The sequence below is a fragment of the Cetorhinus maximus genome, unplaced genomic scaffold, assembly GCF_964194155.1.
Source record: "Cetorhinus maximus unplaced genomic scaffold, sCetMax3.hap1.1 HAP1_SCAFFOLD_392, whole genome shotgun sequence".
In the NCBI taxonomy this organism is placed as follows: domain Eukaryota; kingdom Metazoa; phylum Chordata; class Chondrichthyes; order Lamniformes; family Cetorhinidae; genus Cetorhinus; species Cetorhinus maximus.
The window spans coordinates 79430-94450 of record NW_027596338.1 but is presented as its reverse complement, the minus strand read 5'-3'; the positions used below and the strand labels follow the sequence as shown (position 1 = coordinate 94450).

The window sequence follows — 15021 nt, the reverse complement described above, 5'->3', positions numbered from 1 at the left end:
CACCCTAATGCTGAGACACAGTGAGCTCACATGTGACTGCAGGAGTTGGATTCTGGTGTTATTACTGTTGTTAATCACACCCAACAACTTGCCTTCATTTAACACATTTACCAGAGGAGAATTCTCCCAAGGAGAACTATCAAATGAAATTTGGCAGAGCCACATACAGAGAAATTAGGACAGGCGGCCAAAAGAATGATTAAAAAGTTCAATTTTAAGCAGCTTAAGGAGGGAGGTGGGTGAGGGAGGTTACAAAGGGAGGGACCGACGAGGTGATGCACTGATTGAAAACAAGGATGATCATTTTAAATTTGATGTGTTGCTACACCAGGAGCTAATGCGTGCAGTGAGAATGGGGTGATAGGTGAATGGGATTTGGTCTGTTAGGACATAGATAACAAAGTTTTGGATGACCTTGAGTTTTCTGATCCATTATCATTTAGAAGGACAAGGGCAGCAGACAGATGGGAACACCACCACCTAGAAGTTCCCCTCTAAGCCACTCGCCATCCTGACTTGGAAATATATTGCCGTTCCTTCACTGTCGCTGGGTCGAGATCCTGGAACTCCCAACCTAACAGCACTGTGGGTGTACCTACACCACATGGGCTGCAGCGGTTCAGGAACACAGCTCACCAATAAATGCTGGCCTAACCAGTGACGTCACATCCTATTAAAGGATAAAAAAAAGTGTGGGGGGCCGGCCAGGAGTATGTTGGAATAGTTCAGTCTCGAGGTAACAAAAGGATGGGGTGAGGTTCTAAATGAGCTGTGGCGGGGGTGGAGCCGGGTGATGTTACAGAGGTGGAAGGAGGTAGTATTAGTGATGGAGCAAATCTGTGGTCAGTTGCTAATCTCAGGGTCAGATCTGAATCAAAGCTGTGAAAAGTCTGGTTTATTCTCAGACAGTTGCCAGGGAGAAGGTTGGGAATGGAGGTTGGTCAGTAGGTTGGGAATGGAATTTGGAGCAGGGGACCATAAACAATGTCATCGGCCTTTCCAACAATTGTATGAAATTTCTGAAGGTCCAGTACAGGATGATGGCTAAGCAGTCTGATCATTTAGTAACAGTGGAGGAGTCAAGAGAGATGGTGGAGTAATCTGCATAATGTGAAATCAAACACTTTTTTCAGATGACATCCTTGAGGGGCAGCATGTAGATTGAAATAGGAGGGGCCAAGGATAGATCCCCAGGAATACCAGAGGTAACTGTGTGGGAGAGAGAAGAGAAACATTGTGGGCAGTACTCTGGCTGCCAATAGATAAGCAACGAGCCAGGAGAGAGCAGTCCCACCAGCTGGACAACAGTGAAGAGATGCTGCTTGATCAGGAGCCAATGTAGGTCAGTGAGACCAGAGGTGATAGGTGAATGGGATTTGGCAAAGGAGGATTGTGTGGTAAACCATGTCAAAGGCTGCAAACAGACCAAGAAGGACAAGGAGGAATAGCTCATCTCTGTCAGTTACATGGGATTTGTTTTGTGACTTTGATAAGAGCTGGTTGGTTACTGTGATCGAGGGGCAGGAATCTGCTGGGAGGGATTGAAACATGGAATTCCAGGAAAGATGGGAACGGATTTGGGAGGCGACAAAATGGTCTCAGACTTCGGGGAGGTGAGAGATGGGGCAGTAGTTTGCAAGGACAATGGAGTTGTGTTCTTTGAGGATGGGGGTGATGACAGCAGATTTGAAGGAAAGTAGGAAATCACCTGATGAGAGAGAACCAGCAACAATATCTGGTAAGGTGGGGTGTTTGGGCAGTCAGTAGTTCAGTGGGAATAAGGTTCGGGGAAGAGGAAATAGGTCTCATGGACAAGATTAGACCTGAGAGGGCATGAGAGGAGATTGGAGAGAAATTTAAAAAAGATGAGAGTTCAGGGCTCAGACAAGGGGGAACTTTAGAGACAGTTTTGTCCAGTGTGTTAGTGGAAGGCAGGGAAGTAGCAGAGGCAGCTGATCAGATTGTCTCAATCTTAGTGACAATGAAGCTCCATGAGCTCCTCACACTTGTTGGAGCTGAGGGTATTAGAGGTGGGGAGAGGGAGAGTAATTCAGAAGGAACTAACTTGTGTTGAAGATATTAAAAAGACTCAACACACTGTGTGTTTAACACAAAGCTGATTTATTTGACATTTATCCACAATGTTAATGCCCATTACTGGGCTGGAATTTATTAACATCCACAGAAACAGATTCACATTAACAGAGTTCAGTCCTGAATGTGATTAACAGAAAAATCCAATCATTGTAGTTACTCATGAACTCGCTAGCGTCTCAGCAGGGTGGATCACCAAGTGAATCCGTTCCCACACTCGGAGCAGGTGAACAGCCTCTCCCCATGTGAACTCGCTGGTGATTCAGCAGGTGGGATGACCGGGTGAATTTCTTCCCACACTCGGAACAGGTGAACGGCCTCTCCCCAGTATGAACTCGCTGGTGATTCAGCAGGGTGGTTGACTGAGCAAATCCCTTCCCACACTCAGAGCAGGTGAACGGTCTCTGTCCAGTGTGAATCCGCCGGTGTACAGTGAGTTGAGATGAGTGCTTGAACCCAGTCCCACAGGAGGAGCACTTGAACGGTCTCTCACCAGTGTGAATTCGCTGGTGTGCGGTTAGTTCAGACGATCGAATGAACCCAGTCCCGCAGTGAGAGCACTTGAATGGTCTCTCATCAGTGTGAACACGTTGATGGGACATCAGTTCCCCAGAGCTTTTATAGCACTTCTCACAGTCTGGACATTTAAAAGGTCTCTCCCCAGTATGAACTCTCTCATGTCTCAGCACATGGGACAATTGAGTGAATCTCTTCCCACACACATAGCAGGTGAATGGCCTCTCACCAGTGTGAATTCGCTGGTGTACAGTGAGTTGAAACGATCCCCTGAACCCAGTCCCACAGTGAGAGCACCTGAACGGTCTCTCATCAGTGTGAACACGTTGATGGTACATCAGGTCCCCAGAACTTCTATAGCATTTCCCACAGTCTGGACATTTGAAAGCTCTCTCCCCAGTGTGAACCCGCTGGTATGTCAGCAGGTTGGATGACTGAATGAATCCCTTCCCACACTCAGAGCAGGTGAATGGCCTCTCCCCAGTGTGAATTCGCTGGTGTGTTAACAGGTCGGATAGCCGAGTGAATCCCTTTCCACATTCGAAGCAGGTGAACGGCCTCTGCCCAGTGTGAATGCGTCGATGAGCTTCCAGCTCAGACGGGTAACTGAACCTCTCCTCACATTCCCCACATTTCCACAGTTTCTCCCCACTGTAAACGGTGCTTTTTCCTTCCATGTTCAAAATCTGATGACATTCAGGTGACGATAAATTGAGCGACTCCATCAGATCCCGATGTGATATTTGCTTTGAGTTTCCCAAAGTGCAAATCCTCCCCCTCTAATACTCTGTGAAGTTGATTTAAAACAGAAAAAAATGGGAGTGAGAGAGAACCCACAAAAACACAAAGGCAAGTTGTGAAATTGAGCTGAATGAATATGGTCATTTGTGGAGCTGACACTAGCAAAAGTGACCATGAAATCTGCTGGATTGTCAAAACAACCCAACTTTTTCACTGATGTCCTTCAGGGAAGGGAACCTGCCATCAAGACTGGGCCTACACAAGTCTCTGGCCTCTATGGGGGGGATGAGGGAGAAAGAGAAAGGGTGAGAGGGATAGCAAGAAAAAGGGGAGGCAGAGAGTGAAAGAGAGGGATTTTAAATATCTACAGCTCAACTAGAACTTTGACAGAATCTCCCAAATCCTCAACCTCCACTAACTAAAAGTATGAGGGGAGCAGGTGTATGTTTACACCATCACCTCCAAGCTTCCCTCCATGGACTGCAGCGGTTCAAGAAGATGGCTCACTCCCACTTTCTCAAGGGCAATTAGGGATGGGCAATAAATGCTGGCCCAGCCTGCAACTTTCATAAATGAATTTTAAAAAATCCAAGTCACACAGTGCTGATTTGTCTGACATCCAGCACTGGATGAGCAGAAATCTCCTCCATTTAAATATTCCTTCCCTGCCACTGGGTCAAAATCCTGGAACTCCCTTCCTAACAGCACTGTGGGTGTACCTATACCACATGGACTGCAGTGGTTCAAGAAGGCAGCTCACCACCACCTTCTCAAGGGCAGTTAGGGATAGGCAATAAATGCTGGCTGAGCCACCAATGCTCACATTATTGCTTTCAGTGCCTACTACAAATTCCACTCCCTAACCACTGACTCTCTCCCTTGGCAACTGCCTGAGGCTGAATCACACTGTTCACAATCGCGAGATGAGCTTACAGCCACATATCCGCATCAACACGAAGACCACCTATTTCTGCCTCAGTAACATCACCCGACTCCGCCCTAGTTTCAGTTTATCTGCTGTTGAAAGTGTCATCCATTCATTTGTTACCTATAGTCTAAATTATCCTAATGCATACCCAACCGGCCTCCAACATTCAACTCCATCCTCCTACCCCCAGAATCTTGAGGTCATCCAAAACTCTGCTATCTGTGTGCTTACTCACACTCAGTCTTGTTCACACATCACCCCTGTGCTCACCGACCGACAAAGGCTCTCATTTTAAAAGCACCAAAACTTTAAAATTCTCATGTTTTCCTCCATGGTTGTGATGATCCCGATCTCTGTATTCTCCTCCAGCCACAGCCCTCGCCAGGATCTCTACACTGATCTAATTCCAGCCACTTGAGCATTCCCGATTTTAATCGCTCCACCATCAGTGACTGTTCTTTCAGTTGCCTAGGCCACAGCTCTACGCCTCACTCTTCTTCTTTAAAATACTCCTTAAAACCTACCTCTTTGACAAAGCTTTTGGTCACCTGCCCTAATATGGCTCATGTGGCTCAGTGTCAAACGTCACTTTGTAATATTTCTGTGAAATGCCTTGGAAAATTTTATTATGCTAAAGGCATAATTATTGTCACTGCCTTGGACATATATCGTTGATTTGCCTCATCAATTACACATTGTAACTCAAAGTGTGAAGCAGCTTGATGGACAATTGTCCTCAGTCTGTCATTGGGAACATTTCAAAAAATGCCCACAGTAAAGATGGCGGCTGCGCACGCGCCCCGCCCACAGTAAAGATGGCGACCGTTACCTCGGGGCTGCAATCGGAACAAAACTGCCGTCCTGGCTCCGTACAAAAGTGGGAACGCTATGGTCTTTTTCGGGGTTTTTCGGATTACGCAACATGTTTACAAAACCTTTCCGTCTACCCACCGGATCCATTGCTTCCTCCGTCCCCCGATTTTCGCCCTTACCGATACGGATCTGACAAAGCATTCTCCCCATCGTCATTACTGGCTCTGCGCATGCTCCAATGTTTTTCTCCACTGCGCCTGCGTATTGCTCTCCTGTGATGTGGATAGGGGATATTCCCCACCGCGGGGGATGATGGGTGAAAGCCCCGCCATTGAAAATACAAATTATTGTATCGAGATTTGTTTTCCTGGTGTGGTACGGAGACTGGGGCCGGAGGATCAAACAATTAACTTAGGAAACAAATAATATCGTTATATTATATTGAAACTATTGGAGAAAATTCTGAAGGAGAGAATCTATCTCCACTTGGAGAGGCAAGGTTTGATCAGGGATAGTCAGCATGGCTTTGTCAGACGGAGGTCATGCCTAACAAATTTGACTGAATTTTTTGAGGGGGTGACCAGGTGTGTAGATGAGGGTAGTGCAGTTGAAGTAGTTTATATGGATTTCAGCAAAGCCTTTGACAAGGTTTTGGCTTGTAGGTGGCAGAGGTTGATGACAGAAGGATGCTTTAGTGACCTGAAGCCAGTGTCCAGTGGCGTACCACAGGGATCTGTGCTTGGTCCCCTATTATTCATCATTTATATAAATGACATAGATGACTATGTAGGGGGTAGGTTTAGTAAGTTTGCGGATGACACAAAGATTGGCCGGGTGGTTAACAGTGAGGTTGAGTGTCTTGGGCTACAGCAAGATATAGACGGGATGGTCAAATGGGCAGATAAGTGGCAGATGGAATTTAACCCTGAAAAGTGTGAGGTGATACACTTTGGAAGGCGTAATTTGACAAGGAAGTATTCAATGAACGGCATGACATTGGAAGTTCTGAAGAACAAAGGGACCTTGGCGTGTGTGTCCACAGATCTCTGAAGTCGGAGGGGTATGTTAGTGGGGTGGTGAAAAAGGCATTTGGGACACTTGCCTTTATCAATCGAGGCATAGGTTACAAAAGTAGGGAGGTCATGTTGGAGTTGTATAGAACCTTGGTGAGGCCACAGCTGGAGTACTGAGTGCAGTTTTGGTCACCACATTATAGGAAGGATGTGATTGCACTGGAGATGGTGCAGAGGAGATTCACCAAAATGTTGCCCTGGGATGAAACATTTAAGTTATGAAGAGAGGTTGGATAGACTTGGGTTGTTTTTGTTGGAGCAGAGAAGACTGAGGGGTGACCTGATCAAGGTGTACAAGATTATGAGGGTCATGGACAGGGTGGATAGGGAGCAGCTGTTCCCCTTAGTTGAAGGGTCAGTCACAAGGGGGCATAACTTCAAGGTGAGGGGCAGAAGTTTTAGGGGGGATGTGAGGAAAAACTTTTTTAACCAGAGGGTGGTGACGGTCTGGAATGCGCTGCCTGGGAGGGTGGTGGGGGCAGGTTGCCTCACATCCTTTAAAAAGTGCCTGGATGAGCACTTGGCACGTCATAACATTCAAGGCTGTGGGCCAAGTGCTGGTAAATGGGATTAGGTAGGGAAGTCAGGTGTTTCTCATGTGTCGGTGAAGACTCGATGGGCTGAAGGGCCTCTTCTGCACTGTGTGATTCTGTAATTCTGAAACCCAACTGTGCGGACCCTCCATTATCCAGCAGAAAGGAGAATGGGATTTGGTGGAAAATAGAGAGTCTCCAAAGAGCAGCAATAACAGCAGAATCCAACCCCTACAGTCACATATGAACTTACTGGTGCCGCAGCAGGCGGGAAGAACAGCTGAATCGCTGCCCACAAACACAACGTTTAAAAAGCCTCTTTCTACCAGGTGGGAAAATTCAGTCAATGCTTTCACACGTGTAAATTATCTGAATGGTCTGTCACAATGTGGCTATGCTGCCGTGTCCTGTCAGCTCTGAAAATCCTCCCCCGGTGCAACTACACAAGAGTTTCCATCTTAAATGGCAACGGAATCACTCCTCACAGTCAACAACAACAAAAATCTGCATTTATTTTACACCTTTACTTTAATAAAACATCCCAAGATGCTTAGCATGGGTGAAATTGTAGCAGTGTTTTTGCGACCAAATTAAAGACAAAAACACAATTTCCAAACAATAAAAATGGAAACGCACACATTTTAGCAACATAAATCCGTGGCTCTGTTAAATGGTTCATCACATTGTATAACATTCCTATGGTTGTAAAACAGCAGATAATCTGGCTCAGTATGATCTGTGCTTTGGTAGATCTGCTGTGAATATAACACATAGGGAATAGCTGCGCATTTCATATTTGTTCTATCACATACATTTACTTTAATCAAATGTCTTGAAGCTGATTGTCTCCCAGGCTAATTTATTCAAAAGCCTTAATAACCAGTGTTTCTTGTTTCCCATTTTTTTTTCTACAGCTCCAGCATTCATCTGATCCAATTGTTATTTCTCACCTCAGTTTTCAATCACTGTTGTCTTCAATATCCTTTCTCATAATCCACTTCCCATCTGTGTCCACCCAACTATTCAGATTTTGTTACAAAAGCTGGTAACGATGTGAAATATGTCATGCAGCCTGATATTTAACACTATTTTGGGTGGTGGGGATTGATTATTGAGTACAATTTATGCAAAATGTATTCCTTCTTAGGGAGTCCCATCTGAAACATTAACCATCACATGAGGTTTATATGGGAAAATGTTTTTTTATCGAGACCAAGGAAGCGCAAAAATTGTCCCAAAGTTCATGGCCATGAGCGTGGGTGTCGAGTCCACATAGATGAAGCACAATTGCCAGTTGGTCCTCACCAGCAACAAGAACTCCCACTCCCCATCATCCCCCAGACCCCTCAGCACAGCTCCTGGCCTCTCCCTGCCATTTGATGCTCCTCACATCTGCATCCTGTTGTTGTTGTATCAAGTGATTAAACACAGCTCCGCACTGTGCCCAGGAATTCCTTCCCATAATGTGCAAAAGCACTCAGTCACTTCAAACACATCAACAAGACAATAAGTAATGGTGGAGGCACTGAAATGGCAGGAGCTGGAAACGTGGTGAGAGCAGGAAAGTGATAGCATGAAGTTAGAGGGAAGGAGGAGTAAGATGTGTCAGTGCGAAATTGGAGGGGGGGGAAAAGAGGAATGTCTGTGTGAATTCCTCTATCAAAGCCTTTCCTCATCCTCAGAATACAAATGTGATTTGAAGGTGTTTCGAAACAGCAACACGCCATGCAGTGGAAGAACACTAATTTATACCTGGATCTGGCAGTTCCTCCAGGGTTTAATAGCCTGCTGCCTCCAGCTCTGTCAGACTGGAGCTGTGGCAACTGGTGAGGGAATCAACAAGAGGGAAAATCCTTGAACTCATTCTCACCATTCTACCTGTCACAGATGCATCTGTCCATGATAGTATTGATAGGAGTGACCCCACAAGGCCCTTGTGGAGTCAGAGTCCCACCTTCACCCTGACAATTCCCTCCATCGTGTTGTGTGGCACTGCCACTGTGCTAAATAGGATAGATTCAGAAGAGATCTAGCAACTCAAGACTGGGAACCCATGAGGCAGTGCGAGCCATCAGCAGCAGCAGAATCGTATTCAACCACAGTCTGTAAACTCATGGCCCAGCATATCCCTCACTCCACAATTACATCAAACCAGGCGATCAAGCCTGGTTCAATGAAGAGTGCAGGAGAGCAGGTCAGCAGCAGCACAAGACATATTGGAATGTCAACCTGGTGAACTACAACACAGGACTGCTTGCCAAACAGTGGAAGCAGCCTATGATAGCCAGAGCTAAGCGATCTCACAACCAATGTATCAGATCAAAGCTCTGAAGACTTGTGTTCCAGAACTAGTGACACCTCCAGCCAAACCGTTCCAGCAGCTTTCCAAAGAAAATAAAACCCAGCCTATGAAATGCTTCCTCTTCCCAACTGTTTTTGATGTGAATAAGGTTGAGTGGGAGTTCGCTAATTTCTCTCCCTTAATCTTATGAATCAGATCATTCTTGACATGGGTCTGCTGCTACTGGGCACCCAGGGAGTGACCATTCTAATTCGGTGACTCTGAGCAGTTTTGTTGGTCCAGGGACTTGAGTGAAACTTGCCACTTTTAAAGCGTCATCATTCATTGTACATTAGGCCACACCTACAAACTGATTTCTCACATTTCCAGTGAAGTGGAGGAAGTTTGCTTTCATAAACCAGCAACTGTGATAAAGACAAAGCAGGATGGAGAAAGACTCATTTGGAGCACAGTGACGCAGTGGATGAATGGAGAGCTGAGGTTCACCCATGAAAGCAGCAAAGTTTTTTAAAAAAGCAACAGCACCCAAAGTGGGGCTTGAACCCACAAACCTGAGGTTGCAGGCCTCATGCACTACTGACTGTGCTAGCCAGAATCTCAAGGGACTGATGCTTTCCATTCAATCATTCACAGCTTCCCTTTCTTTGTTGCACCTCCTTCCAAACACTGTGATCCATTTTCTTCAGGATTTCTTCCTGGATTTAATATTTACCTGCTTTGTGACCTCATTTTGAGATCAGATTCTCTTCGATCTCCAACACAAATTGAGTTGCAAACCTGTCAGACAAACAATGGAAAACAAGTCAGTCAGTAACACAAATCCCATGGTGCTCATTTACAGATTCACAACAGTCAATTTTTAAATAAAAGGAAGGAATTTTGCAGTGAAAATATTTAGAAAGTTGTTTTTATTTGTGACACACTCACTCGGGTATTCTGTAAATGCTGCTTGGAGGTTCAGTGACCGGGATATAATCTACCTGTATTTTCCTGAGCCGGTGCTCGGTGTATCGGGAGGTTTGACCTGGGTTGGAGTATCTTTCGTCCCAGGGATGGGCACTAACCCACTGATTGAAGCTGCAGTCGCCGCTTTCTGCTGGCAGCAGGCGATTGGAGAGTGTGGGGCGGAATATTGCTGCTTTTCTGCTTTTCCCGGTCTCACTCACTGTGGAGCTGAGGAGGAGCGAATGGGTTTGTTTGAATCCAATAACTTCACAGATTTCCAATGGGTTAGATATAGGTACAGGGTAGGTCTAATCATTTTCTCATTAAACTTGAAATAAATTAATCAATAATCCATTTGTGTGTGGCTTGGGGCAGGGAGGGGGATATGGTGGCATAGTGGGAATATCACCAAACTAGTAATCCAGAATCCCAACCTAATGATCTGGGGAACAAGGTTCAAATCCCAGTGGAATTTGAATTCAAGTAATAATCTGGAATTGAAAAGCTAATCTCAATAATGATGACCATGAAACCATTGTTGTAAAAACCCATCTGGTTCACCAGTGCCCTTTAGGGAAGGAAACCTGCTGTCCTTACCTGACCTGGCCTACATGTGATTCCAGACCCACAGCAATATGGTTGACTCTTAACTTCTTATGAAATGGTGTGACAAGCGACTCAGTTCAAGGGCAACAAAACCATAAAATGTTGGAAAAACTCAGCAGGTCTAACAGCATCCGTGGAGAGTAAAAAAAAAGTTAACATTTTGAGTCCATATGATTCTTCTTCAGAGTCATCCCTTCAAGCCTTTCAGTGTCTTGTCTGTTACCAAGTGTTCTGATTGTCCCAAAGTTGAAATTAGGTTGAATTCCCTGATGTGCTGCAACGAGAATCCTTTCAATGTCTCAGATCAGTTAACTTCACTGATAACATCAGAATCAATGTTCCAGCGTCTTAAGGAAGGGAAAGGTGCCTTGACTGACACACACTAAGTCCAGATGTCAGTTTTTCTCCTCTTAACCCAGAGAAATTAAGACTACAGATGCTAAAACTGATTTTCTTGACATATTCTGATATATCCTGACCATTCACTAACTGTAAATTTCTCCTGAACCTTGGGGTTGTGACTGCTTCCTGAAAGAAAGTGTCGAGCTGACTCTTCCCCTCCCTGATGGCCCTGGTGTCTGCAGCTCAGACTGCAGCTCAATAACCCTGAGCCCAGGTTTCCTGAGCTGCAGACACTCACCGCAGATATGATGGTCCAGGATCGCAATATTCTCCAGAAACTCCTACTTGCTGCAGTCCCGACACAGCACCTGCCCTGCAAAGAACTTTAAACTCTGGCCCAGTGATAGGAGTTATTACCTTCTGCAGAAATAAATAAAGCATGTGATTAACAGCAGCATCCAACCCCTGCAGTCACACATGAACCCGCTGGTGTCTCAACAAGTTGGATGGTCGATTGAATCCCTTCCCACACTCGGAGCAGATGAATGGCCTCTCCCCACTGTGAGTGCGTTGGTATGTCTGGAGATTGGATGACTGAGCGAATCGTTTCCCACACACGGAGCAGGTGAATATCCTTTCCCCAGTGTGAACTCGCTGATGTTGAATAAGGTGAGATGATTGTCTGAATCTCTTCTCACAGTGAGAGCAACTGAATGGTCTCTTGTCAGTGTGAACAAGCTGGTGTTTAATTAGATCAGGAGAGGTTTTAAAGCAATCTCCACAGTAAAAGCATTTAAAAGGCCTCTCATCACTGTGAACTCTCTGGTGTGACCCCAGGCTGGATGACTTAGTGAATTCCTTTCCACACACAGAGCAGGTGAACGGTTTCTCCCCTGTGTGACTGCGTCGGTGAGTTTCCAGCTGGGATGGGAAACTGAATCCCTTCCCACAATCCCCACATTTCCACGGTTTCTCAATGGCGTGGGTGTCCTTGTGTCTCTCCAGGTTGGAAGATCTGTTGCAAACTTGTCCACACACAGAACACATGTACAGTTTCTCCCCGCTGTGAATGGTGTGATGTTTTTTCAGGCTGTGTAACTGGTTAAAGCTCTTTCCACAGTCAGTGCACTGGAACACTGTTACTCGGGTGTGTGTGTGTCTCGGTGCTTTTCTGTTCACACTGATGTTTGTAATCTTTTCCCACAGACAGATTAGAGAAACATTTCTCCTTCCACATTCAAAGGCTGATGATATTCAGGTCCTGATGAATCGACTGACTCTGAGAGGACTTGATGTGATGTTTGTTTAGTTTCCTGTGCAAATCATCTCCTTCTAATATCCTGCAGAAAGAGTTGACAGTGTCAGTATCGCTATCAGTCCATGTTAGAAATTCAAAACAGATAATTCTAGTTTCTATGCAATATTTTTCTCTCTCTGTTCTTCCAAACATGTGATCTAAATCAAACTAAAAGAAGCCACAAAAGGCAAAAAAAGCAATTGGAATTTTCACAATTAAACCACAATGTTAATTCCAGTGACTATGAGATACTCTGCACTCCGAGGTGCCCACTGTTTGTGGAAGGCATCAACCATATGGATGGACACTGCATCCTCTCTGGCCCTGGCCACCAGAGCACAGGCAAGACCATAGAAGACTGACCCGCAGCCAGAGGGTCCCACCCACCCTAGATCTACAAGTTGTAACCACGCTGAAGAGCAGCTCCAGGACAAGATCCTCTGATGTACCCAGTCCCCTCCACACTGGGCAGACAAAGATTAGGAGCCTGGGTCTGAAGTGTGACCAGACATTGAGGAGCAGACCTTCAGGTAATTATACAGGGGCTGCAACCTCTCACAATGAATATATACATGGCCCATGGACTCCTGTAGGTTGCAAACATCACCTGCAGCCTGGGAGTGGGTGAAGCTGTTTAAAAATGTGTTGCCCTGTTATCAGCAAATCCCGGGCACTGGGACCCAGTTGGGAACAGATTCCCCTTGAAGCCCCGCCCACTCCCTATGGTGTCACCAGGAAGTCTGCGCATGCGCTCTGCTCCCCGCTCAACCAAAATGACGACCGTTAACTTGAGCTTGTTTGGAAAAAAGAACCGGGCTGCAAACGGGAGTATCTCAGGGTCTTATTCGAGGTTTGGAACCTTTACGAGGTGTTTAGAAACCCTCCCCATCCTCCCGCCGCTTCCATCGCTCCCTCCGTGTTTTCATTTCCTTACCAGTTTGAAGATAAGACAGACAAAAGTCTCAGCATCGCAATTACGGCGCATGATCCAAACACTGGACGGGACTGCACGTGCGCAGTGCTCTCCTGTGGTGGTGATAGGGGACATTCCCAACAGCGGGGGATGCTGGGTAAAGTCCTCGCCATCGGGTGGCCTAATTGGTGAATCGTGAATCCTTTATTTGCAACGATGTGGGGATTGCGGCGAGTGTTGGGCAGTAAATAAAATTAGCAACCAAATTATACAGAAGCCCAAGTGCACAGAACCTCCATTATCCACCAGAAAGAAGGGAATTGATGGTGAATTGCAAATCCCCCAAAGTTTTACCGAAACAGCAGCAATAACGCGGAATCCAATCCCTCCAGTCAAATGCGAAGTCAGCAGATGGGTTGACTGAGTGAATCCTTTCAGTGAGTAACTGTCAGGATTGTTGTCTCGTGGATATTCCTGGTTGTGTATTTTTAGTTATGCTATCACACACCAAAAACACAGAGAAACCTAGAAACAGGCTGCAGCTCCTTTTTTTTCATTCATCATAGGATGTGGGTGTCACTGGAAATGCAGGCATTTATTACCATCCTTAATTGCCCTTGAGAATGTGATGGTGACCTGCCTTCCCAAACCGCTGCAATCCAATCGAATTTTACTTTCTCTGAGCAGTTTTGATATGACCAAGTGGCTTATGCACCATTTCAAAGGGTCAAGCACATTGCTGTTGGTCTGGAGTCACCTGAAGACCAGATAAGGCTGCGATGGCAGATTTCCGCTCCTCGAGGATGTCAGGGGACCAGTTGGACTTTTGTAACAATGCATTCATTTCATAATCACTGTTAACAGCTTTTATAGTAGATTTTTATTCCAGATTTATTGAATTAACTGAATTTAAAATCTCTAACTGTTGTGATGGGTTTTGAACTCACATCTCCAGATCATTATTCCCTCTCGATTACTAATCCAATAATGTAACCACTATGTCTGGGCATGTCATCAGAATGCTTGAATTCAGATTGACAAACAGGTGCTGTACTCAGAGCTACACCAGGGAGGCCCTTCACATGGGGCCAAAGGAAACTTTTCAAAGACAATCTCAAGGCCTCTGTGACATTCTGCTCTATCAACATAAACACTTGGGAAGCAGATTCCCAATTGCCTCCAAAATGGTGATTCATCATCCAAAAACGTTTCAGTCAACAAGAGCAGCCACTGAGAGAGACAAACAGAGAGGGCAGCTGCTTGTGTCAACAATCCACCACCAACTCCACTCGCTGACAACCCCCATGTCCTCACTTTTGGGAGAGCCTGCAAGGCTAAAATAGTGCTCATTAGTCATTTGTGAACCCACAGCTAACACTGACATCTCACTTTCACCCAGTCATTGACAAGAAAGAATCATCCCTGACATGAGGGATTGTCAATGGATAACCACAATGTTATCTTCTTTATCTGCGGATCAAATGTGGGTTACACAATTGCAGCAGCAGTTAACAGCCTCCTGTGAACTCCTCCATGCGATATCTTAGTGCAGATTTTCAACAATTTATTTTGAGAGTGTTTATGTTAAATTAGTTAATACTGATTTTATAAACCAATTGTTAGGCCTCAGTTAGAGTGCTATATTCATTTCTGGGCATCACACTTTAAACAGGATTTCAAAGCCTTAGAGAAGGTGATTTACTAGAATGGTACCAAGGATAAGAGGCTTCAGTTATATGGAAAAACTGGGATTGTTTTCCTTGGAGCAAAGGGTCAAAAATGGAGGTGGTGGCATCGTGGTATTGTCATTGGACTAGTAATCCAAAGACCCAGGGAAATGCTCTGGAGACTGGGTTCGAATCCCACCAAATCTCATGATGACCACGAAGTCCTTATCAAATGTCCTAGAAACCCATCT

At 45.5% G+C, this 15021-nt stretch overlaps 1 protein-coding gene across 1 annotated transcript; it reads right to left on the bottom strand.

The window, feature by feature from the left end:
- Window positions 1–2193: 2193 nt before the first annotated feature.
- Window positions 2194–12203, bottom strand: LOC144673590 (uncharacterized). The gene is given in 3 exon segments (XM_078535341.1): window positions 2194–2339; window positions 2342–3261; window positions 11369–12203. Coding segments are annotated over 3 exon segments (1545 nt in total). The 5' UTR covers window positions 11941–12203; the 3' UTR covers window positions 2194–2286.
- Window positions 12204–15021: the final 2818 nt, after the last annotated feature.